The sequence below is a fragment of the Chlamydotis macqueenii genome, chromosome 2 (assembly GCF_036417535.1).
Source record: "Chlamydotis macqueenii isolate bChlMac1 chromosome 2, bChlMac1.mat, whole genome shotgun sequence".
Taxonomy (NCBI): domain Eukaryota; kingdom Metazoa; phylum Chordata; class Aves; order Otidiformes; family Otididae; genus Chlamydotis; species Chlamydotis macqueenii.
Window position 1 is genome coordinate 43982449 of NC_141557.1, and position 27968 is coordinate 44010416.

At 40.6% G+C, this 27968-nt stretch overlaps 2 protein-coding genes and 1 long non-coding RNA gene across 3 annotated transcripts in view; 1 reads left to right on the forward strand and 2 right to left on the reverse strand.

The window, feature by feature from the left end:
- CMTM6 (CKLF like MARVEL transmembrane domain containing 6) lies at positions 1-12940 on the reverse strand. Its single transcript, XM_086742754.1, has 4 exons — positions 12640-12940; positions 6682-6858; positions 6165-6263; positions 1-4659 (listed from the first exon to the last, which is right to left on the reverse strand). The coding sequence occupies exons 1-4, from the start codon at positions 12760-12762 to the stop codon at positions 4510-4512; spliced, it is 549 nt and encodes a 182-aa protein (XP_086598880.1). The 5' UTR covers positions 12763-12940; the 3' UTR covers positions 1-4509.
- LOC147601639 (uncharacterized) lies at positions 12071-22571 on the forward strand. The gene is made up of 3 exons (XR_015257917.1): positions 12071-12397; positions 15082-15168; positions 21734-22571. It is a non-coding gene; the product is annotated as an uncharacterized LOC147601639 (long non-coding RNA).
- Positions 20381-27968, reverse strand: part of DYNC1LI1 (dynein cytoplasmic 1 light intermediate chain 1) — a 26300-nt gene continuing 18712 nt past the window's right edge. The window contains exons 7-13 of the mRNA XM_086742753.1: positions 26674-26809; positions 26205-26316; positions 24884-24943; positions 24715-24759; positions 23615-23735; positions 23287-23445; positions 20381-21315 (exon numbers count right to left, since the gene is read on the reverse strand). Of these exons, the coding sequence (XP_086598879.1) occupies positions 21203-21315; positions 23287-23445; positions 23615-23735; positions 24715-24759; positions 24884-24943; positions 26205-26316; positions 26674-26809 (746 nt within the window). The 3' untranslated portion in view covers positions 20381-21202. The remainder of the gene's footprint in view (positions 21316-23286; positions 23446-23614; positions 23736-24714; positions 24760-24883; positions 24944-26204; positions 26317-26673; positions 26810-27968) is intronic.

Genomic DNA, 27968 nt, shown 5'->3' on the forward strand with positions numbered 1-27968 from the left:
TTAAGTTATTTACTAATATTTTATTTTAAAAATGATTACAAAATATTTTAGAAAGTTCTTAAGACAAAAAAAGTGTAATACATTAAAAAAGACCACAGGTTTAGAATGGAAAAATATTTAAGCATTTCAAAATTTAAATGGAAATTCAAGGCAACACTGGCAACAAAACTGTATGATTTTCTTTTAATATATAAAACTACTGTATTATCATCCTGAATTAATAATCATTAAAACTCACTTAAATTCTCAAAGGTATTAAAAGTGATAGATCTGAACAGCATAAAATTTAGTATCTAGAGATCTGCTTATGTTTAAAGAAATAGACTAAAACACAGATGAATTTCCATCTTAAAGGCACTACCAGCATCTTGATTCGTTACAATGTTATATAACCTTTCAAAAATTTCACAAAGTATTTATTTCCCTTCAATGTAGAAAGCTTGGTATTTTTATTGCACAAATTTGAACGAGGATCACCATGATGGCCATTATGCAAAAACATCTTGTGCAGAGCTCTGAGAATTGTGAGACAGCTCACTGCTTTTTCAAGTTGGAGGGTGCAAAGGTTGCAAAATTGCAACTCAGTCGTGACCACAACCCTTCCCTGCTATTTTAAAGCACAGAGTGCAAGCAGTAAGGCACAATTCCTTCACATATTTAGAACTCAAAGGGTAGCATTGTGATTTTCATGTGGGCTACACACCAAACACAAACATTCACAGTCTACACAATGCATGTGCAGATCTTCAGAGCAGAAACTCACACTCCAGCCACTTAACAAATCCTCACATGTCCCGGAGAATCCTCTGCACTGATTCTCAAGGCACTGTAAACAAAGCCTGGAAGTGGGTGCAGAGCCTTTTAAATATTTTTTTGGACGGGCTCAACTGGAAAAGACAAAAGTTTTTAATATGTCTGAGCAGGCTCACAACACCACTGCCAAGCGCTGTGGTGAAGAAGGGAGAAGTGAATCCCCAGGTAGATGTACTGGGCTAGCTGCTTCTTTCCACAGATTTTACTACCAGTTAAGATTGTACAGAGATGGTTACTTTGCAAATAGATAAAGACATTTAAGACAGTCGCTTGTAACAGCACTTCTGCCAAAGCTCCCACCACTCTCCCGAGCAACCCCTAATCCACTCCAGACAAAATCAGCCAGCTTAATGTAAGCAATTTAAATAACCGGTTTAAATAAAGTAGGCTGATGTCATCAGAAGCAGGCTCGGAAAACAAGCAGACCGCTTTGCTGACAGAGCACAGGAAGGGTAGGAGACATCCAGTCACATGTGCAGACCTCCTGTGAAAACAGATGTTTAATCCAGCTCCTACACCGTTCTCTGGGATCAGTCTAATTAAAAGACAAGACACTCAAAGCCTGGATTCGACACCAGAAGCATCAAAGGGGGCATGTCCAGACTGCAGGAGACCAGTCTGCTGAGCCATGGCAGCAAGGAAGTCTGTCCCCCACCTAGCCAGGGAGGGCAGAGGAGGAGGTAGGAGGGACAGACATCTGCCCCTTTATCTTAGGAAGCTGATAAAGCAGTCAAGGAAATGACCTTCCAGAAGCAGAAAACACATACACACTAGCAAACCTGCTTCTCAACTATTTTAAAAGAGAACAAAAAGAACACCTCATACTTAGAAGCCTAGGATTAATAGCAGAAACTGCTTTGTTAGCCAACAACTGGTTCGGAAGCACAATTTAGCAATTGCCTTAAACCTACAACCAAAACGTGGCTCGTCTGCTTGTAGTATTTAACTACTGTGTGACAGATCAATGCCAGCCAGACAGTATGTCGGATGGAGCACTGTGTATTGTTTTAAAGAACCGCAGGACTTCTCCTGTTAGTAGACTCCTGTGACATATGAGAAAACAACTAACCAGTTTCCCAGACTACTGTTTGTAATTTTCATTAGCTGATGGCTACACTTGCATCCTTACAGTCAGAGATGGAATCTGATCCTGAAAACTACACATGGATCAGTCAGTTGGTAAGAGAATGGGTATAAACTACCTACTTGGAACAGCTACAATGAAAGCAAAAAAACCTGCCAAAATCCCCTCACTCTGACAACCCAGAACAAGCCACGGATGCCAGCACATATGTAGTAGGAGAATCCATGAAACCGCTCTGCAAAGGTCGGCAGTATTTGTTTCAAAAGGCCTAATGGTCAGATCATGGCAGTGACGAGTTCTCAGTCACTTCTTCTGACATCAACTGCTTGTGGCACCTTTTCCTAACAGTAACTTGCTCTGTATTTCAGTTTCTCTGTGAAGTTTCAGCAGTAGATATCACAGATAGGCAGGCCAAGACAGACAGAAGGCTTTACAGATCCCTTTCAGTACCAGTATCTCCAATTCAGGAATGGACAACAATAACAAAGCACTTAGGTGGGGAAAAGTCTACGGAAAAAAAAAAACCAAAACCTTAACTTTATTCACATATTTTCAAGCTGAGAAAAATGACAGGAAAAAATACCTCAAGATAAAAGTCTCGTCATGGTGCTGCATTGGTTAATAAATATCAGCAGCACAGTGTTACTTTTCCACTATATTTACTGCTTTTAATTATAGATCAAGATTTAGAAACTACAGACATTTTCATGTGAAAACAAATTCAGTAGAATTCTGGGCAATAAAAAAAAAAATTAAAAAAAAATCTTAGAATGTTAATCATAGATACAGACACAATCCCCAAATTAAAACATTACAAATCATAGCAGAGATATTTCTCATTATGGCAGGTTTCCTATCACCAGTAACACCGCTTGTAAACAAATCATCTCTAATCTACCCAGTTTTCAGAGACAGTTACAGCAAGCTCTGTACACCTAGAACGAGATCAGATTTGAGTGCAAATGGACACTAATAAATACAAGGAAAAAAAAAAAGCCAGTTTAAAGAGCATTTCTTCTTCATAAAGCAGGAAATTCTATGAAGGAATGTCTTTTATGCATGGCTCTGAAACCAAGCTACAGCTTAAACTTGATGCTTCATACCACCTGTCAAAATTTTACATCCTCAAGCACAGTGTAGTGTTAGGCTTAAGTCTGACGTTAGAGAGAGAACATCACTAACTCACATTCATGAGAAAGTGATAGCACTGGAAAAAAACAAAACAAAACAAAACCAAAAACTTTGACCTTCTTTTACAGTCCTTTGTCTTAAAAGAGCTTCATCAACTTTTTCCAAATACAGCTTGCTCAGCCAATTTCTGGAGAGCTTGGCCTCAATGCTGCCACAACAGCTTACAGGACTATAAATCTGCCAGACTAGGGTATTGATGAAATTGAGTTAATGCCTGGAAGACATGGCAAATGTCACAAGCACTCAAACAAGAACTGTTTTTGCATAATCAGCTTTTTCTCATTTGCTTTGGTATTTTGGAACATCTCCTGGCTTACAGCAAATTGTCCTACTTTGAAAGGCTTTCCTCTAAGTCCAGCAGTCTTGCTTCTACGTCAGACTGAAAAATGCCTTTTCACCCCTTCATTTCTTTTACAGCCATCAACATCTGGTCTGATATGCTCATCACTTGTCTGATAAATGTTGTCTAAGTATTGTTTCTTGCAGTCCTACAGCCTGTCACTTTTAAGGCAGATCAAGGGTATAAGTGCTTATTTACCTGTTTACCAACTGACCTAGTCAGGAGCAAGAAGTCTCAAGCTAGTGCCATATTTAGAAAGCAAGAAAATGGTGGGGTCCATAACCATTCTGGCAAAACTTACCATTAACTATGCATAAACAAGCTGCATACAGTATTAGCTTTGCAAAATAATATTCACCAGAACAGTACCAATGTGCTGTAACGTTTTTCCCACTGATGTTCAGATTGCCACTCTTTGGGTTAGTTTATGAAAATATTTATTCTTCATCTTTTTCCTCTAATGACTGGCTTTCCAGGTTTCTTCCCGTAACTTTTATAGCTTTTGAAACAATATGAAAGACAATTCTGGCATAAAAGTCCAAACTTTGACAATCATGGGGTACAAAACCCCTTATGTAGGATAAGCATTTCTGTAAGGCTCCAATTAGGTGTCCCTTTAACATTCACAGTTTGACCAGTAAGTACAAGAATGAATTCTGCTGTACTAATTTACAACTTGTAACAGAAGTATCTGGTCCCTTTATACAAAAACTATCTTTAGGGTATAGCTCAGAATTTATACATCACACATTAACCTTTATTAGTCACCTCCCTCAAAATCAAATCAGCACACCCTTGTCCTTAAGTTATTCTATTTAGACACAAGTATTTTTAGTGTACGTCACCTGGACAGGTGGCAAGACTGGTTACTAAGCAAGACCAGTTACCTTAGAACATGATGCTCAAGATGCCATTACTTGACCTATGGATCTATACAAAATTGTGATGAGCAACACGTACAAAATTCATTAGAAGGAAGAGACAGTAGCTGTTACCTAGAGTGCACTGAAAGTTCATTTTAGTTTGCTCCATTAAAAAAAAAAAAAAAAAAAAGAAAAGAAAAAGAAAAAATTCCAGAAAGTTAGCTTTGTTTGTTCAGTGGCTGATTTTCTGTGGCACCCTGAGTGTTGCCAGGATTTTCAGAGCGTCCGTCGACATTTTGTTTCTGACTGCAAAAATACTCTGTAATAATTTCAGCTAAAAATGCACAACTTGCAAGAAATCCAAATGCCTATGAAAAAGAAAGAAATATATTATTTTAAAATATACAAATATTAACAATATTCTAACATTGTTTGCATAGATTTGCTGCACTATTTATATACATTAATAACACTTATATATTATGTTTCCAGTCCTCCTTAAATCGGTGGTTCCATTTAAATTAGAAACAGATAAGAAATCATAATTCTAGCACATTTAATGCAAAAGTTCTTACAGTTCTCATTCTCAAGTGTGAACTATACAATATGTTCTAAATAGCCCTTAATAGTAAAAGTATATTCATTTTATTGCAAAAATTAAAGAAGCATAGCATTGGTGGTACAGTAGAGTATTTATCCAAGAGATGGCTGCTGATTAAAGGGAGTAAGTGAAGAAAAGTAACACATGGAAGGTGAAGGGAGGCAAGATCCGCACAGTCTAAGCAAGCCCTTACTGGGTCAGCACCAGGGGGATGAAAGGACATTTTGCTAATGACATTTCATTATTAGACATGGCAAGATAGTGATAGGAGAAGGCTGGTTTCAGTAGCTTATTTCAAACAAACACACATATGCATGCATTATTCTAACTTTTACCTAAATTTTACACAGCTGGTTTGCCTCAAAACAATTTGACACTAGTAAGTCTAAAATCACAACAGGTTGTTTTTTTCCAGCTCCAGAAAAAAATACCTCCAAGACTTTATAATCAAACCATTAGGTTTGAATATATCAACATTGCAGAAGATGACTACACAAAAGTGTGTATTTCTAATAGCTCGTGATACCTGTGGAACAGAATTATTTTGCTTTCTTTTCTAACTCATTTTTTTCTCATTCAATAATAAAATCAAAATTTGATCTTTTCAACTAACATATTCACATTTCCAAGGTTATTCAAAAGAAGTGCCAAATAAGTGACAAATTACAACATCCACAGCATCCCAAAGCCTCTTCAGTGCCTTGCCCTGAGCCTCTTCAGCGTTCCCCGGGAGATGCATGCCCTGTTGCTCTTCTAATTATTTCTGTCACTGAGGAAATTGCTGCTCTTGTTGCAGTCTTTGCAAGCCAGCATTCTCCACATATGCTTTATAATTTCTGGCAAAAGACATGGTTTCTTGCTGACTTTGTGAGCGAGTGGCATTATGAAAGGACAACTGAGGAAAAAAGTAGGCATTTCAAAGATGAGGATATCAGAGAACTGGGTAAGCGATGAGAAATGGCAACGTCGAAACGGTGACAGATGACGGAGCCAAGGCAGTGAAGTCTGAGGAACCCAGAAGCAAGCCACAAACTCTGGAGAGCTGCAAGTGCACTCAGAGCTTTCCAGCAATCCTGAGGAATGCCTGCTCTTTGGATTTCCTACGGTAACTTTCTGGAAGGTCTGAAATAACTAACTCCTCCTGAAACATCGGAATGCACTGAATTCTGTTCCGTGCCCAGTTTCTTCCCTGCAAATCAAGTGAGGTTTCAAGGGCAGAGAAAATAACATACGAGATAAACAGAAAGTAAATTATGCAATTTTAAGACTTACACATGCAGCATTTTCAACAGCAGTCCCAGAGCTGGTTGCAGCAAGCACTATTGACGCTAACAGAAAACAGGCACCTATAGCTAGCATGGCCCAAAAATTCTGCAAATATATAAAAAAAAGAATGTTACAAAATTTTAGCTATAGTACCTGAAAAAGAAAAAGCATCATAATAGCAGCTGAGTTAGTCTGCCAGTAAATTTATGCTTTGAAACTTTGATGCTAATGGGAGCTTCAGAAAATATACTTCACAGCTATATTCCAAACAACATTCAACATTATCAACTACTTTCACACAAGTCCTAAAATCCTGCAGATAACCAACACGACCATTTTCAAAAAGATGTCAATATAAAAGGGACTCTCAAAGTTGACTCATTTTTTAACTATACGCTACTTTAATCTACCCTTTAAATAGAGAAGAAAAGGGGATTCATTCTGCATAGCCTTTTCACTCCACAGTAGTCTTCAAGCACTTAGAAGAAATGGTTTCTTTTTTAAAAATAATAAAAATTCTTACCACTCTCTGTACTTTATCTTCCCCAAATGTTTCATATACATCAGTGCAATACACGCAGATAATCAGGAGGCTCAAAAGAAAGGCACTGCAGCTTGTGAATTCAAAGAAGTAAAGTCCACCACAGTTGATACAATCCTCCACAATTTCTTCACAAATAACAGCCAGAAGAGAGAGAATCTGCAAACAAATAACATGCTTGAGTTGGATCAAGTCTCTAATATCTTCAGCAAACAGTCAGCTCTGATATGAACAATAATAGAGACAGCCATAAGGAAAATCCTCAATCTGCAAAGAACCCGGTAAAATTCTGCACTATTTTCTTAAAGGCAGAAATAATTATATAGTGACACAGTTTACACTGGCTGTTAAAGTTGGTCAACAAACTACACTCGGGTAAGCGGAGCACACACCACCAAATACAAGCTTCTTGATTAGACTGTCAAGACTCCTGATTTGTGGTTTTGTGCAATTGCCAGCTGGAAGCAGACAAGGCGGGCACCATGGAGCGCACACATCCTGCGCTATCGCTTACACTTACAACTGCACTTAATTTTAAACGCATTTGGGTTCAGGGCAGAGGGGGAAATTGGACAGCGTTGACACAGTCAGTTACCTCCCTGAAAATTTACAGCTGACTTTACCTCCCTTGATAAACTTCAGAGAAAGCACATGCAGCTAATAGCTCACACGCTTATGACCCAGTAACAACAGAAGCTCGGCTGTACTTGTAGGAACCAAAACTTTAAACTATGTTTAAGTGACGCTGGACAGCGTTTAATCTATGCAGAAGCTTATGTTCACCTTCCTGCCACGGTATGTTTTGAAGAAAGAACACGAGTTAATTCCTGTACAGTCACCACAGAGCTGCAAGAAAGAATATTGCTTTATTTAAATATTCGCTCATTTTGGCCACTTCTTGCTAGTCTCCTTCATTCCATCAAGCTGACACAGGATTATAGATCCTTGTAGTAAGGAGTTCACCAAATTAAAACAAAATCATTAGCAGGAATCAGACTCAGTCATAAAATTGAGATTGATATAAGGATGATGACTCTATTTTTAATAAGAGTATACGGGCAATACTGAGATTGACAGTTCTTTAAAACAACAAAAAAAATGCTAAAATTCAGAATTGTTATTTTCCAGTTATTAGCCACTGCAGATGCTTCATCTGCACTTTATTCTTGGAAAACAACCACTGGCCTTCAGATTCAGTTTTCTGACAGTAAACATAACAGTGATTTTGCATGTGGCGACTGTAAATTCCCTGCAGTACGCCAGACCTCAGAAGGGCAATTCAAAGCATCATGTTTTGAATATCCTGCAATCACATAAAGTAAACAGGATCTCAGAAAAGGAAAGAACCCAAGCTGGGAAACTTCAGTATTACTATCAAGCCTCCACATACTTCCCTTCTCTCCCGCAGCGGCTGGCAAGGCAACTTCTCAGCAGCCCTCGCACCTGAAAGAGTGACTACATCGGCTGTCCGAGGAATGTTTTGAACTCTGAATTTCCAGTTTTTAAGGGTTTTTTTTTTAATCTCAAAAGATTTGCTTAAAGCTGTGTCCAATGACTTTAAATTTCACAGTGTGAGATACGTTTTCATATATACTTCCAGTTCTTTTTATCAGCACTGAAAAATGAGTGCCATCACTTTCACCTGGGTTGGAATAGAACAGAAAGGAAATAAACCCGCCCTTAAAAGGACTGACAAGCCCAGATAATCATAGTATAATCTCAGTAACTGAAAAAAACCCCTCTCTGCTGAGCGTACAAACACGTAGAAAAAAAATCCCACTCAAAGAGTAGCCATAAAGAGCTCAGTGTCAAGTAAATGAGATTTACCAAGTGGAGTCCCATGTGGGACTTGTCCAACTCAATATTCAATTTTTTATTAATGAGCTGAATAACAAATTAAAGTACATCATTAAAAAAGCTTTGGCTTGAAGAACTTTGATTAAAGTAGTGTATCAGCAGCACATTTATAAGCTGCCAGAGAGTTCTGCTTGGGTTTCTTAACTTACTTCTGCTATCACTATGAGAAACAAAAGGGATTAATCTGTTGTCCTATTGCAAAAAAAAACAAACAAGCAAACAAACAAAAACCATTAAAAGAGTAGTTCTTAACTTCAGTTTATATAGTTACAGGCATATAACATATCAAGAAGTTTTTTCTACTGTTAGCCAGTAGATTATAATCTCTATTTGCATTTTAGTCACATCCTGCTATTAGATACAGTATAAATACATGAACCACTTTAAACAAGCCAGGAGATGCCACATTTCACTCAGTTTCCCAAGAACTGTTCTGCCAGAGATCCACCTTCATCCCTCCGCCTCAGTCCTGGGATAAGCGCAGACCTCTACAGGCTTACATGAAGCAGCCAAAGCTCCTTCCGTTTAGTTTTCATATCTGCCTCCTCCACGCTGATCCCATGGAGAATCCCTAACAGCCGATGCCCAGAACATCCCCACTGCTTTTGTTTGAGCCGTCAGTAATAAGTGGAGAGGGGCAGCTCAGTCCTTCCTCATTTTCCTGAGAGCTAAACCTTCCAAGCTCAAGATGTTCTTTCACCCTGAAGCCCAGGGCAACATCTGAAGACAAAAGGTAGAACACTGGAACAGCTTGCCCAGAGAGGTGGTGGATGCCCCATCCCTGGAAACATCCAAGGCCAGGTTGGATGAGGCTCTGAGCAACCTGATCTGGTTGGAGATGTCCCTGCTTCCTGCAGGGGGGTTGGACTAGATGACCTTTAAAGGTCCCTTCCAGCACAAACCATTCTATGACTCTATGGAAAGCTGGCAGCCACCGCCACACCTGCCTTCCCTCTTGCCAGAGCTGCTGCGGATGCAGTGCCAGTGTTGGTGGGCAGGCAGCGGTTACCCGGCAGGTAAGCCAGACCATGGCTGAGAGCACGCATGGGCTGCAGAGAGGTGCACGGGGACACCGGCTGGCACCAGGCTCACTGGTTCCCGCAGGAAAATCCACACCTCGCCATGTGCGTGCACTGCTTGCTCTCCTGTGTGCTGTAAAGGGAAAAGCATCGCTGGAAATGCATTTTAAAACCTTTTTTTTTCCCTTTTTAATTATTAGTCCTATCTGTCCATACGTACACCAGAAATTAAAGATCTTCACCTGTCCCTTACCAGCAAGAAGTGATTCATTGATACTGACATTACTGTTGGAAGTTTCTACACAAATGTCAAGTCTCTAGGTTTAATAAGTGAAAGGCTACAAAAGAATGCTAGGAAAATAAAGCAGATCAATGAACTTTCCAACCGGCCTGTGAAAATGCTCAGCAGTGGTACTGCCAGTACAAAATCAGAACAGCTCAGAAAAAGAGCCGATGTTTAAGACCGAATTACAATTTTCCTTCCCATTTAGGGCATTTTGGTTAAAGTCAAACAATAGCTGATGACAAATACTTCTGCTTGAGATAAGAATTTGTTTCTACATCAATTTTGGCACAATATGAGCTGTGCCATTTCCCTTTGTGCAGAATTTGAACCAGTCATAGACTAACAAAAACCTTCCACCTACATAAAAAAAAAAAAAAAAGAATCTAGAAACCCATGCAGTAAGTATGCCTCCCAGCATCCTTTGGCCAGTTACACTATTTCATTTGCCCAAAAAGCTTTAAAAACAGACTAAGATTATAATATATGTCATTATTAATGAGAAGAAAAACATATCTCAGGTCTAGAAAGCATTTAATAAATGTGATTTCACAGTATTTTGTAAAATACTTGATCACTTCTGTAATGAAGACAGCTGATTTTCTGAGTGCAATACCCTGCTGAGCAGCCCACACGAGTGATTACCAGTGCGCAATCGCAATAGCAGCCACTACTGTGACACAAGGCTAACAGATGCTAATGATCATCACCATCACTGGGATATCAAAAAAATCAATGCTTTCCCAAATTAGGAACATTTTCCTTACTACAGATACTGAGGCTTCCACCTTCAGGAATTTCTGGGGTTTGTTTAAAGCGTTTTGACCAAAAACTCCAAGATCTGTGCGTTTTCATAAAGCGATACAAAAAAGGAGGGGAATACTGTTAGAAATTAGGAGGGTAAACAACCATAAATTCATTTTCCTTTTCGTCTTGTCGAAGGACAGGTACAGGCCATAAGCTGCTAATTCTTTAGAAGCGTATCAAGCAGCTATCCATCCTGTTTAGAATAATCATAATTTTGCTTTTTCCTTCCTAGAAAGCTTTTAAAATAACGCCTCTGTTCACATACACAGTTTAAGACTTTGGTACACCAGTAAATTCGTGTATGTATTAATTTCCAGTAGATGAAGTAAAACATTATGTCTTGTCATATTTATTTATTTAAAGCATTCTTAGGTGTGATTTTTTTTTTTTAAACACTCTCAGAAAACATTATTTTTGGCAGCACTGCCATTACCTTTTCCAGCACTCAAGAATCTTACATTTCTGGTTGCAAGCTTTTTTGACCGTGTGCGAGATAAAGTTTAAAAACCACATGTCCTCTTTTTTTTGCAATGGTGAAGTGATGAGAAAGGGTTGGAAATCACCTACAGTTCCCATAAACATGAGACATCTGACTAAAAAGCCACTTTGCTGGCTGAAAAATGTACCCTGACACACATTCACAGTCAGCTGCCCTTCCCACTGTTGGTTTCACTACCTCCCTGCCAGTACTTAAGAATGATGCTCCTCGTGTCTTTATCAGCACAGTCACACTGGCACATTTTGGAAGAGCCCATCACCGAGGGCAGAACAAACAGGAGTCTGAATCAGGCGCCCAACCACCGAATGCATTCAGGAATAACATTACATGTAACAAAAATTAAGCAGAATATAAACCTTTTATTTCCTGGGAACAGAGGACTGCCCATCACGAAGTGATGCACTGTGATGTCTCATACAATGGGCTGCCATCAACACTGCACGTTTCTGGTGCAATTTTTCCACCGTGAGTCATGGGAGAAACGAGTGCCCCGATTTTAGCACGGACAGCGCAGGGCGGTAAGCTAACAAACGGGCGGCAGGAGAGGCAGGTCTGGATCTGATGACCCAGCAAAGCCTTCCCAGTTCTACTGCCCTACCCTGAGGTTCAACCAAAGGCTTCTACCTCCTGTTTTCATCCAACATGGCCCTCAGAAGAAAATACTAAGTTTCCCATGAGGTTTCCCTCTGATTTTAAACCATGACGACAGCAGACAGCTGAATGACGCCGGCTGCAGCACCCAATCTTGGACGCACGATACACGCAACCATCAGATGTCAGCACCCGCTCCTGTAGCCAGAACACTGAAAAAGGAACCAGCCTGTTACTTCCCCACCACAAAATAATCCGAACCTGTGGCGACGACGGTACTGCAAGACACCATGTCTGCCTTCCAGACGAGTTACAAGTCTGCGCGACTTTCGTGGCCAACAGCAAGGGCGGACTTTGCCTCTGCTAGGTCCGAAGCCAGGCTTTCTGGCGGAGCGAGCACTTTCCTGACCGACAGAAGTAACTCCCCCGAAACCTGTGTGCGGCCATCTCCCCCCAGCTTTGCCAGTGGGGAGTTTAATTTTTAAGCGGCGGGGGAGGGTGCCCTAACGCCGGAGGTGATCAGAACGCGCTCACTTCTACCCTAAAGCCGCAAGCTTTTGGCAAGCGGGGACACCTGCAAAGCACCTGGGCGACAGCCGCCGACTGCGCACCCCCACCCCGCCGGTCTCAGCACCCCTCCCGGTGAGATTCCCGGCCGCCATTCTGCCAGGCGGTGCTCGCTCCGCGTCAGGCCCGGCACGGCCCCGGGGGTGGCGACATGGCCGCTGCCTGTGAAGGCGCGCGGGCAGGCGGTTCGTCCCTGCCTGTCCGTCCGTCTGGCAGCAACCGCCCGCCGGCGGGCGGCAACGGCCGCCCCGGTCCCGCTGCCCGCCCCGCTGGCCACCGCTGGGCTGAGGAGAGGAGAGGCGGGGGAGTGGACTCACCGCTTGGAGCGCTTTGGCCGGCAGCCGCCATCCTCGCAGGCGCCGCAGGGTGCAGCCGAGGGGGCGGCGGGGCGGCTTGGCTTGCGGCTCGGTGGTCTCGTTGTAGACGGCGCCGTTCTCCATGGCCGCGCCGCCGCCGGCTGCTAGCTGGGGGAAAGCGAAAGCAAAAGGGGGGCGGTGGCGGCAGCGGGAGGGGCGGGGAAGGGCAAAGGGAAGGGGAAGGAGGCGGCCCGGGCCCGCCTAGGCGCCGGCGGGACAAAGGCGGTTCCCGCAGCCAGCGCCATCGCTGCCCGCGGCGGCAGCAGCGCAGGGGTCCGCTCAGGCCTGGGGCTGCTCTCAGCTTCGTAAGGGGTTCAGAAGAGTTTACGAGATTATTTACTCTCTTGTTGTCACGCGAGATTACGGTATGAGAAGGACTTTTTTTTTCAGCCAGAGCTTTCCCTGCTTAGGTTCCTTATTGTCGATGAGAGAAAACAGTGGCATTCCTGACTCTCAACCGATACACTGCCATACCTTTGCCCAGATCAGCTTTTAAAATAAGCTGCAGCTTCTGATGCCTACATAACAGTAGATCGAGCCCGCTGGGTGTAAGCAAAGGTGTGTTACATTCACTTTTGCATTATTAATGCAAACAAGAGTTCCTGTCCCACCGCCCAAGCGGTAGAAGGTGCAAGCAGGGACTGCGAGAATGAAGAACTGCCCATTGTACTCGAAGAGCAGGTTCGGGATCATCTAAGGAACCTGAAGGTGCACAAGTCCATGGGTCCTGATGAGATCCATCCTCGGGTCCTGAGGGAACTGGCGGATGAAGTTGCCAAGCCACTGGCCATCATATTTGAGAAGTCGTGGCGGTCTGGTGAGGTCCCCGATGACTGGAAGAGGGGGAACATAACCCCAATTTTTAAAAAGGGGAATAAGGAAGACCCAGGTAACTACAGGCCGGTCAGCCTCACCTCTGTGCCTGGCAAGGTCATGGACCAGATTCTCCTAGAAACAATGCTAAGGCACATGGAGAGCAAGGAGGTGGTTGGTGACAGCCAACATGGCTTCACCAAGGGCAGATCGTGCCTGACCAATTTGGTGGCCTTCTATGACGGGGTGACGGCATCGGTGGACAAGGGACGAGCAACTGACATCATCTGCCTGGACTTGTGCAAAGCTTTTGACACTGTCCCGCACGACATCCTTCTCTCTAAACTAGAGAGACACGGGTTTGATGGACGGACCACTCGGTGGATAAGGAGTTGGCTGGATGGCCGCACTCAGAGAGTGGTGGTCAACGGCTCAATGTCCATGTGGAGACCGGTCACGAGTGGCGTCCCTCAGGGGTCCGTGCTGGGCCTGGCCCTGTTCAACATCTTTGTCGGCGATATGGACAGTGGGATAGAGTGCACCCTCAGCAAGTTCGCCGACAACACCAAGTTGTGTGGTGCCGTCGACACGCTGGAAGGGAGGGATGCCATCCAGAGGGACCTTGACAGGCTGGAGAGGTGGGTCCGTGCCAACCTCATGAAGTTCAACCAGACCAAGTGCAAGGTCCTGCACCTGGGTCACGGCAATTCCAGGCACAAATACAGGCTGGGCAGGGAACAGATTGAGAGCAGCCCTGAGGAGAAGGACTTGGGAGTGCTGGTGGATGAGAAGCTTAACATGAGCAGGCAATGTGCCCTTGCGGCCCAGAAGGCCAACCGCATCCTGGGCTGCATCAAGAGGAGTGTGGCCAGCAGGTCGAGGGAGGGGATTCTCCCCCTCTACTCTGCCCTGGTGAGACCCCACCTGGAGTACTGTGTCCAGTTCTGGAGCCCCCAGCACAAGAAGGACATGGACCAGTTGGAGAAGGTCCAAAGGAGGGCCACGAAGATGATAAAAGGGCTGGAGCACCTCTCTTACGAGGACAGGCTGAGAGAGTTGGGGCTGTTCAGCCTGCAGAAGAGGAGGCTCCGGGGAGACCTGATAGCGGTCTTCCAGTACCTCAAGGGGGCCTACAAGAAAGATGGGGAAAGGCTGTTTAGTAGGGCCTGTTGTGATAGGACGAGAGGTAATGGTTTTAAAATAGAGGGGGGTAGATTTAGATTAGAAATTAGGAAAAAATTTTTTACGATGCGGGTTATAGAACACTGGAACAGGTTGCCCAGAAAGGTGGTGGAGGCCCCATCCCTGGAAATATTCAAGGTCAGGCTGGATGAGGCTCTGAGCAACCTGACCTAGTCAGGGATGTCCCTGCTCCTTGCAGGGGGGTTGGACTAGATGACCTTTGAAGGTCCCTTCCAACCCTAACCATTCTATGATTCTATGATTCTATGATTAATGTGTTACCCACAGCACTATTATGGTTGTTCAGAGTCAAGTTCAGATATACTTCACTTAAATTCAGTCAAATACAATCTACTAATAGAAAAGATGGCGATTTGCTTCCTTAACCTTAGCTTTATCCGTGCTTAGGGAACAGAACAGGCTGCTCAGACACTGCCTCCCTTTCAGAACTGCGCAGTGATGTGGAAAGATGCGTGTTCTACAGTGACCCATGAGGTAGGTGCTATTTTTAACTCTGCCAAGGGCCGCCGTTAACTGGACAGATGGAGTAGGATGGGCCAGGTAAAAGCAGTTGGGCCAAGCTCTGTGCTGAGTGTGTACCAGCGGGCAGTACGCGCGACCTCTCCCAGTAAGACGGCACAAGCCAGGGGAACATGCAGGGTCCCCAGGCAGGATGGTACAGACTTGTCTGTGCCATAACCGATGTTCGGCTGCAGGAAATGGCTTGAGAGGCAAATGAGTAGAGCAAGTCCCGCAATTCCCAAGGCATGGGAGTTTCCGCTAAAATAAGTGAGGTGTCACCATGGGTGTGCCCTAGCCTCTGCCTGGGGTTGGGATGAGTCTAATGTAGCTCTGCTGGCAGCATCCCAGGCTGCAGGACTGAGCAGGTAGGTGTAGTCAGTAACATTTACTGTTACCACTTAGGAGTCCCCAGTGCCTTTATTACCGATCTTTTACATTAGTACATTGTAAACAAGATTACATAACAGAAGCTGGCATCTCTCTTCTGAAGGAAATTCCCTTTTTGTTTTGTTTTCTTCCTTGATAATATTTCAAAACTGGCTGAACAACTCCAAAGCCACAAAGTGTGTGACTAGGCTGTGCTGTGGTCTGAGGGACACAGAAGTTAACGGAGATAGAACCAATTGTCCGTTCTCCTTTTAAGGTGTTTGGTAGCATCTAAGGCTATTTTGTAGTTGTTCCCTTTTGAATCTTTACCAGTGCAGCATTACTAGATTATTAACACAGGTTTTAATATTGAGGAAAGACTGCTTTTCCAGAAAACACAAAAGAAGACAGAAAACGCAAGGCAAGCCTACGACAGATAAAATATATGGCAACTTTTTTCTAGCTATTGCTGTCTTTAAGAGTTGTTTTCCCTGTTCAGGCCTTCTCCAGGAAATACATATCAATGATGCATGAATTATAAAGGCTAGCTTGCCATTTAAAGCCTAACTTATTTAGGCCATTTTATTTATTTATTTATAAGGAGGTGCCGGAAAAGCAAAACAACAGCAAAGTGACAGGAACTGCAAGATCATGTGACAGAGAAGGAATGAAAACTGTACAACAGTATAGGACCCCGTAGCTTAAAAATACTTCAGGCATTATGTTAACATATACAAATGCTGCTGTTCACACAAACTGCAGGTGTTCTTCACCCTTTTCATCAGTACTGTCTTTCAAGTACAGTATCTCTCCTTTAAAGGGGGAATGCAAATCGAAACAGTTACAATAAATAACAAACCTGTTTAATGCAAATAACGTCATTAGCTGGCTGTGATGTAATGGAAATCCCATTCCAGATGCACATCTATTCATTTCTGTCTGTTTATGTGCTACACCTGACCAGAGTTTTCCACAAAGAGAAGTCTCTCCTACCCGCCCGCCACCCTCCCATGGCCTCTGCTGGAATGGCAGGACCAGAGCTGAAGGCAGGACATGGTGGCAGAAAAGCAGCCCCAGATTTAGACCCTGAGTTAAGGCAACATCTCCAGTCAGCCAGGCAGAGAGTGGGAGATGGGTGGAAGCAGATTAGTGATGAGTGACCTAGTTTTCTCCCTCATTACATCTTCTCCAAAGATACCCACCATAGTGACCAAAAAGCAATACCAATTAAGTTGAGAAAGCTGCCTCATTAGGGGAGATTACAGTGGACACAGTACGGCTGTGTGACAGTTACTACTCCTTTGCCACCTATCTTGAAATATTTTACAAAAAAGCATGACTGGAGCTCCTTGAAGTAGTTGAGTAGATGCCAGCCACTGGAACAAGGTGGGTACAGGCCAGGGTTGCGTCGCTGTTTTTATAAAGTAACGGCCCAGCGGTTCTTGGCACTAGCTCAGTGCTGTGTTACCGTATGAGTCCCTCACACTCAGAATTGGCAGCAGGGCTCCACCGACCTCACAAATGAATATTCTCCTTTTCCTACGTTCGTAAATGCAGTTGTGGGGTTTTTTGCTTTTCTTCTTGGAGGGCGAGGGAGAAGGAAGTAGAGGAATGGGAAAGCAGCTAAAAAGCCCAAAATACTGAAGGAGCTGGACTCGGTTTCATTTAAAGGGTGTTGAGTTTATTGCTACTGCACAATCTGGGGAGCTCCACAGAAGTCAGCCAGTCGGAGGCATGGCTCTCCCCCTAGTCTCGGTTCTGATGTTCCCACACGGGCATCTCAACAGCTTTTGTTCATGACTCTAGGCCCTCTGTATTACATGAAGTAAATACAGGATGACTACCCAGCAAATGGAATATTCCAAGTACTGTGACAAAGAGCTCAGAAAAGATTTGAACATGTTGCATCTGCTAAAGCTTCTTGAGCTCTTGAGGCTCTATTTTTGGGCTCAGTATTGCAACTGAACTTCACAAGCCCCGATCACCATATTAACGTGCTAGAATGTGGGATTTTTAAACAGCTAAAGATGAAGAATTAGCATTTTTAACAGCTATTTCTGAGTATTCCTATGGCACAAGACAAAAAAAGAACCCCTCAACTCTCTACATATCCCAAATGCAGGGTTAGGCCAGCTCTTTGTCAGTGGACTTCTGCATGTGTTGGCATGGCACAGAGAAGCATAAAGCCGTGAGGTATTCGATAGGCAGTGGTTCTGCAGCTGCAGGCGTCCTGCTGCAAATTAAGTTTGCTCCCCAAGAAGAGACTGCAGCCCAACAGGCTGGTACTTGCATTTCAGATGTACCACTAGAAATGTAAGGTTAGTATAGCACAATAGCCAGTCCATACAACCTGCGACTCACAGCACATCTCAGAGACTGCCATTTTCAGCTGAAAAATACGAACTGTCTGGAAATAAAGTGGTCATTTACTCTGAATTTTCAAGCTTAAAATCTGCAGAACAGCTTTATTACAACCAGTATATTCAAAGAACTGATGTAGGAACATGGTAGAGAAAGAGAAAGAGGAGATTTGTAAAATTCCCCTGAAACAGTTTAGTTTGAAGCTAATCAGCTCCTCATCTACACAGAACCAGCCCTTAAAGTCTAAAGTAATTTATTTGGTTTATTTTGTAGTGGTTTTGCAGTATTCATACTGCACAACATTTAAAAGGTAGGAATTGTTCTTTATCAAAAATCCCCTGTAGTTCTTGTATTACCTCTTTGCTTTCTGCATCTTGTGTGCTAGACTGAAGCTTTGTACCAAATGACACAGAAGTATTAAAGGCACACAGGAGTGATTAGAAGCAAAATTCAAGTTACTAATGCGGTTCCTCTTTTTAAAATTGGGATCATCACAAACCTAACTCATCTACAGCTTAGGGCATGAAAGCACAATAAAGAATTACGGAGAAGTATCATTGGCAAGTTATCTTCATTGTTTTACGCAATTTATTTCTCACTTAGTTTTGGTGCCTGACTTGATGGTGAAGGAAGGAGAACAGGGAGAAGGATTCACTGGCACCACATTTTGTGAAAAGGGCCTTCCTGTAACACAGGCTAATTGTGCATGATAGTTCTGGTAAATCCCGCTTTGTCTGCTCTCAGCAAAGCAGTCATCAGGGGAATGGCAGCTCAAGAGGACAAAGCAACTAGCCCTGTAGCCTTGGTCTCACCAGAGGGGAACAAGAAGCCAAAGCCATCAGGTTACACTGAAACACATTCTCCCATGTTTTGCTTTTGTGGTAAAGATACCTTAAAAGTCCTTTTTCCCCAAACAGCATGAGCAGGCTGTAGATAGCGACAGCAGTGTCAGAGGAATTTGACTTTTGAGGAGGGAAGCAGGCTACTTTAGTCATGTAGAATGAAAAGGCATGGTAGAGAGACAGACCAAGTTCTTAGCTTTTTTTGTAAATAATAATTTGTAAACAACAATTAACACCCCCTCCTCCCCAACCAAAACCAAACAGCTGTCAGAGTTTAGGGAAGAAATACATTTAGAAGCTTTAAATATGCAGAAGTGACATTTTGCCAACTTTAGGAAGTGAAATTATAATGACTCATTATAAAGGTTTTCCCCTGTCCCAGCCTCCACAAAAAAGGGCACCTAGCGCAGGAGCTCTTAATATATTACATGTCTAGTTCTCCAGCTTCAGAAAGGGTATTGTGCTTTGACAGATGCTCAAATGAACTACATTAAAGATTGCAGAAGCTGAAGTTTTCTTTCAAAAACCTGGACAGTACCAGCTAATTTAAGATGTTGCCCTAAAATCCAAAGTTTCACCCTGCCAACACATACCACTGCAGTTGTACGAGGAAGCATACTGAAGATGATATGAGCAGGACCCATTCTCTCAAGTACATTTCAAATTTTGTTTCAAAAAGTTTACATACAGAATCTATACAACTGTTCTGATACCAATGCATGCCATGCATCCATGATTGGAAGCTTAATTTTGTTTACTTCAAGACATTATTTATTCTATACAGTTGTTCATCAGCAGGTCATGCATTTCCCCATGTGTCACCTTTACTGAATCACTGCCACAAGCAAATTTTTAAGGACTCCAGTTTGAACAACTGATCCATAGTTAAGACTCTCTATTGAAACTTGTCAGTCTACAATTCAATATTCTGAGTAAATTTTAACAAATATGTTAACTCTAGGGAGTTCAACATGCAACAACAGACATGTTGTTCTTAGGTACATTTAGGTATTTTGAAAATATGGAGGTAATTCACTAGAACAACTACAGAATTCACAAACTGGAGGAGAGAACCACCATGTTCAAAATAAGGAGGATTTACCCCCTTTTCTTCAGCCTTTCTGTTGTTTTCTAAATAGTCAGAGAAATTAAGAATTGTTGATTTCAAAAACTGAAAAACCTGAACTCTCTTGGTATTCATTTGATCAAGATATACTTGTTACACTCTCTATTCTGTGGCTGTCATTAGAAAGTGACCACAAACTTGACACGAAACAGTAAAGTGATGCTCAACTTTTGTGTATTGAAAGCTTAAGTAGAGTCCTAACCGTCAGCTACTTCTTAGAGAATATACTGGAGCCATCAGCAGAATCCTTAGTGTAACTAGTGTGCTTTTAAAAGACATTACAGCAGAAACCACCCAAGTCAGATAAGCTAGTTTTGTTCCTAGGAACAAAAACTGCAGTTATCCACCTCCTTCCAGAAGTGACGTTTTAAGGAAGTTTAAATATCTACCAGCAATATTATTCACCGAGAGGTAAAATATAAAAGCATGTTTTAAGACATGATACACTACCTCCTTAGATTTAACTGTAAACAAGCAAGAACACCATGGCTTCAATGAAAGTTATTTAAATTTGAATGCAGAGAATACTTTATTAACTGATTACAGTTTTGATGACCAATTGTAAACCATAACTGATGTGGGAAACAGTGGGGGACATTAAGGCTGAGCCATATATATATAGACAAATCTGGATACTGATAATCTGTACATTTAACCTCTGCTTTTTCTTTATACATCTTTTATTCAGTGTCTGAAATTAATCAGAGATAAAAACAAAAAAAAAATGGCCACAAATTTAGTCTTATATCCAGAATGAATTTTCACATGGGTTTTTGAATGCAGTGTGAATCTTAGTGGAGATCAAAACCAGATTTTTTTTTTTAACCATACTCTAAATTAAGTGTTCAAGTATAACTGGAGTTTGTTGTTACAGCTTTGTGGAATTAAAAAACTAGTACTTGTTCTCTCCTGTAGAGGTTCATCTATTTAAGATATTATTAAACTTGGCTAACAGGTTGGGAAATCAAAAGAAATTAAGTGCCTGTGGTGTGTATCAGTTTTCTAAGCAACCCTTATCACTTAAGTGGACATACTTGCAATTTTACAGAATTACACTGACTTTTCAACAAAACCCAGAAAAAAAAAATAATTTACTATTCTTGCACTGTGAACAGTACTCCTACATGATGTGATAACCGTTCTCCATCTGTACAGCTCCCTTTTGTAAAGCTGGGCAACACATATGAAAGACAGACAACAACTCTGTGTTCTGAAAGATATTTCAGTTCTTTAGTTCCAGTCACTGAAGGAAGAGGCAGAGGCAAGTTTTAATTATCCCAGAAAACTGAACAATTTGTTTTATTTGGTGTCTTCAAGATGCTTCACCTTCTGTGGGAGATGTAGGTGTTGTAGGAGAGACCATTTCAGGTTTTCGTGAAATTCTGTCCAATTCTGCCTGAACATCTGTTAAAACTGGCTTCTGACCTACAAAACAAATGCATATCATTCAGTCACGTTTATGAAACAGTTTTGGGACAGCCTATAATATCTTTAATTCTCAAGAAACATCTGTCAAACTGAACAAAAAAGTAAACCAGAAAAACTATGGTTTTGCATCAGACAAATCCTAGAAATTGTTACTGCACATTTTGGGTGCAGAGTAAAGGCACAGGGCCAAATCCCAAAAGAAACAGAAAGGAAGTAGTAGAGAGAAAGCAACATTCCTTCTATATTTCTGATTTCTCAAAGAAACTTCCATAGTTATATATTAATTGTCAGTGTATGAAGAGTTAATGTAAAGTATAACATACAGAGAAGTCTATTAAGGCAAGCAGTTATGAATACTTATTCATACCATTTTTCCCCCCACCATTTTACTCTTAACTCTTACTCCCCCATCAAGGTTTCTATCCTGCCATGTTCTATCACAAGGATGGAGAAGACAACATGGGAAAAGGCCGCACAGAGTCTAACACCATGACAAGTGTGCGTGCTATCTCGGGCTGTAAAGGAAAATTCTGACACACATGCAGTTTTAGCAATGTCTCAGCATCCTTTCTGAAGATGCAAATTAATAGGAACTATCCACTAAGCTAATTTTTGACAGATGTATTGTGCTGCTCTTCCAATAATTTAAAGCAAGATACTACTGTATCTGAATTAAAGCAGCTAATACTGCAACTAATAAGCAGAGGAATTTCCCATAGCTGCTGTAGGGAAAAGTAATGATCAAATTCCAAACTCCTATCTTAAGAGCCAACTTTCAGATTTAAAAAGCGAGTTTTATAGATAACACTAAACACAAGATGGGAAATACTAGGAAAAGTGAACAGGCCACATCTAAGTCAAACATTTTTATTTATGGTAAATCCTTAAAAACTTAGTCCTTTTGCCACCTTAAACTGGCTACATGCTAACCCTTCATTTGTTGCACAGTAGGAAATTTCTAAGAACATTTTTTTCTTATTAGTAGTTTAATTCTGTTCTTGAAATTTCTGCCACGGCCCTGGACACACCACTTTTTTGGAGTGCTGCGCCTCTGTCTGCCTGGCATCACCCAAACCCACTGGCAGCCACTCCCCACAGGATTTTTCAGTGGGTGCTCTCTGCATCTCATACTGCATCAGCTGCATTTGTTTGAACAATCTCCATGTGCTGTTCAAACTAGCACTGCTGACTTTGCCTGCAGCCGGTTAGGAAGTCCTCAAACTTTGCTCAGCCAACTGAGCTTTGCATTTAAAAAAAGGGAAGGGCATACATGTTAAAAAAAAAAAAAAAGTTCAGGGTCAGTCTACACAAAATGTTAGTGGGAAGGAAGGTGTTTTTTCTCTTACTATATAAATGTAAACATTAATGTCAAGTACCAATGAAATACCAGCATTCTCACCTAAGCGCAGCATTACTAACCTCTGGGGAAGGGAAGATGTCTGTATAGGTATGTTCTTAAGTACTACAGAAACATTTTGATTTGGAATAGCAAGAAGCACCAGAGTAGTCCTGCATCTAGATTTAGAGCAGTCACATTTTTAGATGAATACGAATTATTAATCACATCATATGAGAAATACTAAGTAATTTTACAGGCTGTCACCAAACTCAACCAAAACTTTCATCAGAGCTAGATCACTAGCAAAAGAAAATTTATTTTAACACTGACAGTATTGTTAAAAAAAAAAAAAAAAATCAACCTAAAATTAAGTCCTAATATATCTGAATAATACTGAAGATGGCCTCTAGCATAAGCCATTTATTGGGATGGCGGGGAACAAAGGAAAAGTAAGTAATCTCTGAGAGCCGAAAAACGTAATACTTTGCTGTGAAAACAAAAGCAAAATCCATATCCAATAAAACATTCAGTTAAATATAGCAGTGTTCATGTTTGTGATAAACTATACTAATTGAAATGATCCCCCAAGCACAATTTAGATTGTGTTGGCCCTTTATTGTTAATCATACCTGACTTTTTTGCTGATGGTGGTAGGGTGCTGCCAGCACCTCCAGTGCCACCTCCTCCTGGACTGCCACCAACACCACCAGGGCCACCAGGGGAACCAGTTTTCTTGCTGAGGAGGCTATTGAAGAAGTTAGCCAGGACTCCTTCACTAGTAGCTCCAGCTACAAGGGGAGGGAGGGGGAAAAAAAAAAAACCAAACAAAAACCACAACACAAACCTGTAAATACTAATTGTGTGTGTTAGATAGTCCAAATAAGCATATTAAAGAGAGCGAGCAAAGCAACTATTTTACTTCCCCACCTGTATTTGTGCTCTTATAAGAAAAGGTACCTTTCATATTGGGATCAATTTTTTTTGACCCAGTAGGGATAGGTGTAACACTGGCAACGTTGGATGTTACGGATCTATTTGGTGTCCTAGGAGATCCTCCAGGAACTCTTGGAGAGGCATCCTATGCACACACACAGACAAAAAAGGAAATAAAATTCCAAAGCTGAACTAGTCAATATTCTTCAGAATTAAATCATGCAGGGTAAGAGTACATGAAATGAAGCATTTTTTTTTCTCACAGCTCTTTTTTTTTTTTTTAAATAATGCAGTAGCCCATGCAACTGAAATGACACAGGATTAGCTTTTGATGATTGCGTACAAGTTTTTTTTTTTTTTGCACTTGTGCAACATTCTTGAAAGTATTAACTTTAATGCAACTAAAGCACTAGTAAAACTTTTCATTTTACATCAATAAGAAACTTGAAAATCCATCTGTTACGAGGTAGTGCCTCTGACCGTAATGAAAACTGCACCGATTAGATCATAGAGACACTACACCAAATTTCTTGGAAAGACACCACATACCACCAATACTGTGGAAAGGACTAAATGCAGCCCAGGAGAAAAAGCATTACTCATTACTTCAAGGATAACAAGTCATGTTTCTGCAAAATTGCAGTTCATCTAAAAAGGTAAAACTATCTTTATAAGATCACATGCTTCCTACTATACTTTCATTACATTTTAGTTATTTTATTTTTATTTTAAATGTAGATGATGTCATAGATTTCATTTGACTTTAATATACCTATAAAGATAGTGCCAAATTTAGGATATAAAACTCACCAAAGCAATTGAGCCAACACAGTTGGCTTCCTGTCACACTCTTGGGACAGAAAGGGGAGTCAACTGTTTAAATGCATTCTAACATATGAAAAGTAAAGCCATGACATTTCGCCCTTGCTGTCAATACAAGTTGTCATGACGAGCTGTGAAGTGTCACAATTTTAGAGCAGTATACAAGGTAGATTTTAAGCACTGCGTAGTTTAAAAAAATCAGAGCAAGGAATATTTGATAGTGCAATTAAAACAAGCAACCCTCTGAGTATACCAAAGTGAGTAATTTTAATGTGATGATATTTAAAATTTTTATTACTAACCACTGGCCTTCCTGCAGCAGTAGGTGGTTGTTTCGCCAGCTGTGACTGCAAAAACAAACAAATCCACATGGTGTTAGATATTATAGTAACTAAGAATACAAACTCAAATTTGTATTGAGAATGTTGTTAAATGAAACACTAGCCACTTGTTTTATAGACAGAAAATTACCTGCTGCTTCATAAGAAATACTTGGTCATCTTCTGCTACAATTTCTTTTTCATGAACAAACTGCAAGACAAAAACATTCACATGATTTTTACTAAAAGTAAGAAATATATTTCCTTTTATCCTTCCCCATGAATATGACCGAGGCTTTCAACACTGAAGTAAATGTGTAAAGTACTATGTTGACTGCAGACCACATCTTCTATATTTAAGACCACTACCTCATGATTCCATTTAAGCTAAATTAATTAGAAGTTAAATAAATTTCAAGATCTGTAAGAAATGTTCACAGATGTACACGCTCTGCAGTATGCTCCGGTTAACTGATCGAGGCCCAACTTTGGTATTATTTTATAGATAAGTATGGCAAAAGTGGCTCTGCACCTGCATTGCATCAGACTTGTATATGAACTGGACAGACACATCTTCGATCCCAAGTCTATGCATGAAATTGCAAGCACTCTCCCTCCAAATAAGCTCCCCACAAAAACTTCTCCAAAACAAGCATGGCAAATATCATTATCAAAAGTTATAATCCAAGCCTGAAGTTTAAAAGCATTAAAAAATCAGTTATATTTTCCTTGGATGTAACTTAGTACTATATCTCTCGATTTTTTTCCCTAAAGATTGCAGAAGGGACATAGTATTAGCTCTCTCAGCTAAAATAATTCACACTTGGAAATATGATCAGTCCCAGATTCTTAGCTTTGTTAGAAAAAGCTATAGAAATATTTGCCTTCAATAACTTCTGTACGCATGAGATCCACTGCTGCTGGCATTTTGTTCATTGTGTTTTCAGGTAGTTCTGTCAAAGCTTTTTGTTTAATAGTATGAGAGAGAAAATATACTGAATATAGGTAGAACTTGTTTTCACGTGTTTATTTTTGATTTTACACTGTCTGAAGCTTTCCTATTTTAAATACTCCAATAGAAACAGAAAGCATTATGAAGTTACGAGCAGCAAAATAGAGTGTTCTTAAAAAATAGTGACTCAATCTGACCAACAGTTAAATGACACTTAAGACTTCCAATACCAAATACGTATTAAAAGCAAAACAAGTGTTTCTGTAGTCTCGAACACTGCAACAGTGGTAGAAAAAAAAAGTGTAAACTGGAGAAGAGCTATAAGGAACAAAGACTTTTTTTTTTTTAAACTAGAGAAGAATTTTAAGAACAAAATAAAAACACAAAATAAGAAAAAACCCACACAGTTTATCACACTTACAATAAACTGGAAGCAAAGACTCAAAGAAAGAGAAACAGTCAGTAAACTGGCAGGTAAATAAATAGATAAGCAGCTGAATGCCAAAACATCTCAATTTACCTTTCTGACTGGTGGTTTTGTTATGATATCTTCAAAACTGTCTTCTGCTTTTAGTGTCTGAAAATTCTCGTGCAATATTCCTATCTTCTTGTCATTATCCCAACCTGCAGGACTAGATAAAGGATTATTTGGCTTTAAATTCTATTGTTACTTCAGATTATTCTTGTATGCAATCCCAGGAAAGTTGTCCTAGCTTCCAATCTGCTGCACAAGCTAGTTATTGACTAGTACAACCAGTTAGAGATTGGTTCACCATAATAGAGAAGAGCAAGATCCCTGGGTTTAATATTTCTCTTTAGGGCAGCGAGTATTTGTAATCTCAATCCACTGGCACTCATCAAACTCCAACTCATGAGAATGTTAAATGGAACTTTAAAAATCATAAACAAAAAAGGCTCTAAATGCTGCTTTACAGTCTTGCACAAACACATTTGGTAGTCATATACACATAATAATGCAAATAACTTACATAAATACTGCATCTTTTTCCACAACAACAGCTGGAATATTGAAAGGAAATCCATACAACTTCTGGACTATGTATTTATACACTAAATCAATGTTTTTGTTCTCCTTTACTGAAGTGTAAATAAGTGCTGCGCCATCTGAATAAACTTGTTAAAGAAAACTCAGTTTAGTGGTTAGTAAGAGATATTAAAGTGACCCTTTTTTGTTCGTTTCAAGGTTATCTACTTTTTAGATTAGAGGGGGAATAAAAAAAAATGAAATAGGTCAAACAACTTCCAACACTTAATTTTTTAAATAAGCTATTTAGTAATTTAAATCTTTCTTTCTGCATTTTTTTTTAGGACAACTCAGCTACTGCTCTTAAGAGTAAAGTACAGGCTCTTCACTTTCAAAGCCCACAATAGCAACAGTTTCACTAGGATGCCTTCAAAACTGTGTTCTGCTTTTAGCAAACAAAAATTTTCATGCCATATCCTTGTATCTTGTCACTATCCCATTCTGCACTACAGACACTATAGCATTAACCCTAGTAGCTTCAAAAATGCCAAAGATCCTTCACTTCCCCACCTGGGTTTTTAAATTAGGGGAGCAAGTTCTTAGATTATACAGTGATCTGCTTTCAAACAAAATGAAGGAAAATGAGTTATGCTGTATATCAGTTACTAAAAGACCATGCTTAGTATTCCAGCGTGGCTCAGTATCAAATTAACACAGCTTACGCACAGGATTAATAAAAGCAGCCAGGAAAGTTTTGAGTAATTTTTACTTTGGGATTATAAAAATGCCAACCTCCCTAATTTATTTCCACAAGCATGCAATTAAATTATAGAATAAAGTTATATAATAGGATCCGATTCCCATTCAGTGAAGTTTAGAACAGAATTCTAAGTTGTACATGGCATATACAATCACAAAGACTAATTCCTACTAATATTTGGTATTCTTCCTTTATCCACCAAACTTACTGCAATTATCTATAATTATATTTTGAAAAACTAGATCTTGGAAGCCCTTTGAACGAAATGTCATCTTGGTACTCAGCTGAGGGCTCAGCTTGTTGAACTAATTTTTCCATCTGTTAACTGCTATCTCTCCTATAGCATTTAAACTTCCCTTTACCACAGCACAAATGGGTATGACACAATGCAGGCTTGTTAGTAGCATCTAAAAATCTAGATCTCAGTATGTCTGGCTGACTAAACAATGCTAAACAGTATTTTATACTCTTTTAAAAAAAAAAAAAAAAAAAGAAAAAAAGAAAAGAAGTTTAAAAATAATAGCACAGCAACAGCTTAT

Coding starts and splice junctions, on each gene's coding strand:
- CMTM6 (XM_086742754.1), bottom strand. CDS start 12,762: ATGGAGAACGGCGCCGTCTACAACGAGACCACCGAGCCGCAAGCCAAG. Junction 6,264..6,681: donor AAGATAAAGTACAGAGAGTG/GTAAGAATTTTT, acceptor ATATATTTGCAG/AATTTTTGGGCCATGCTAGC. Junction 4,660..6,164: donor CTGTTGAAAATGCTGCATGT/GTAAGTCTTAAA, acceptor TCTTTTTCATAG/GCATTTGGATTTCTTGCAAG.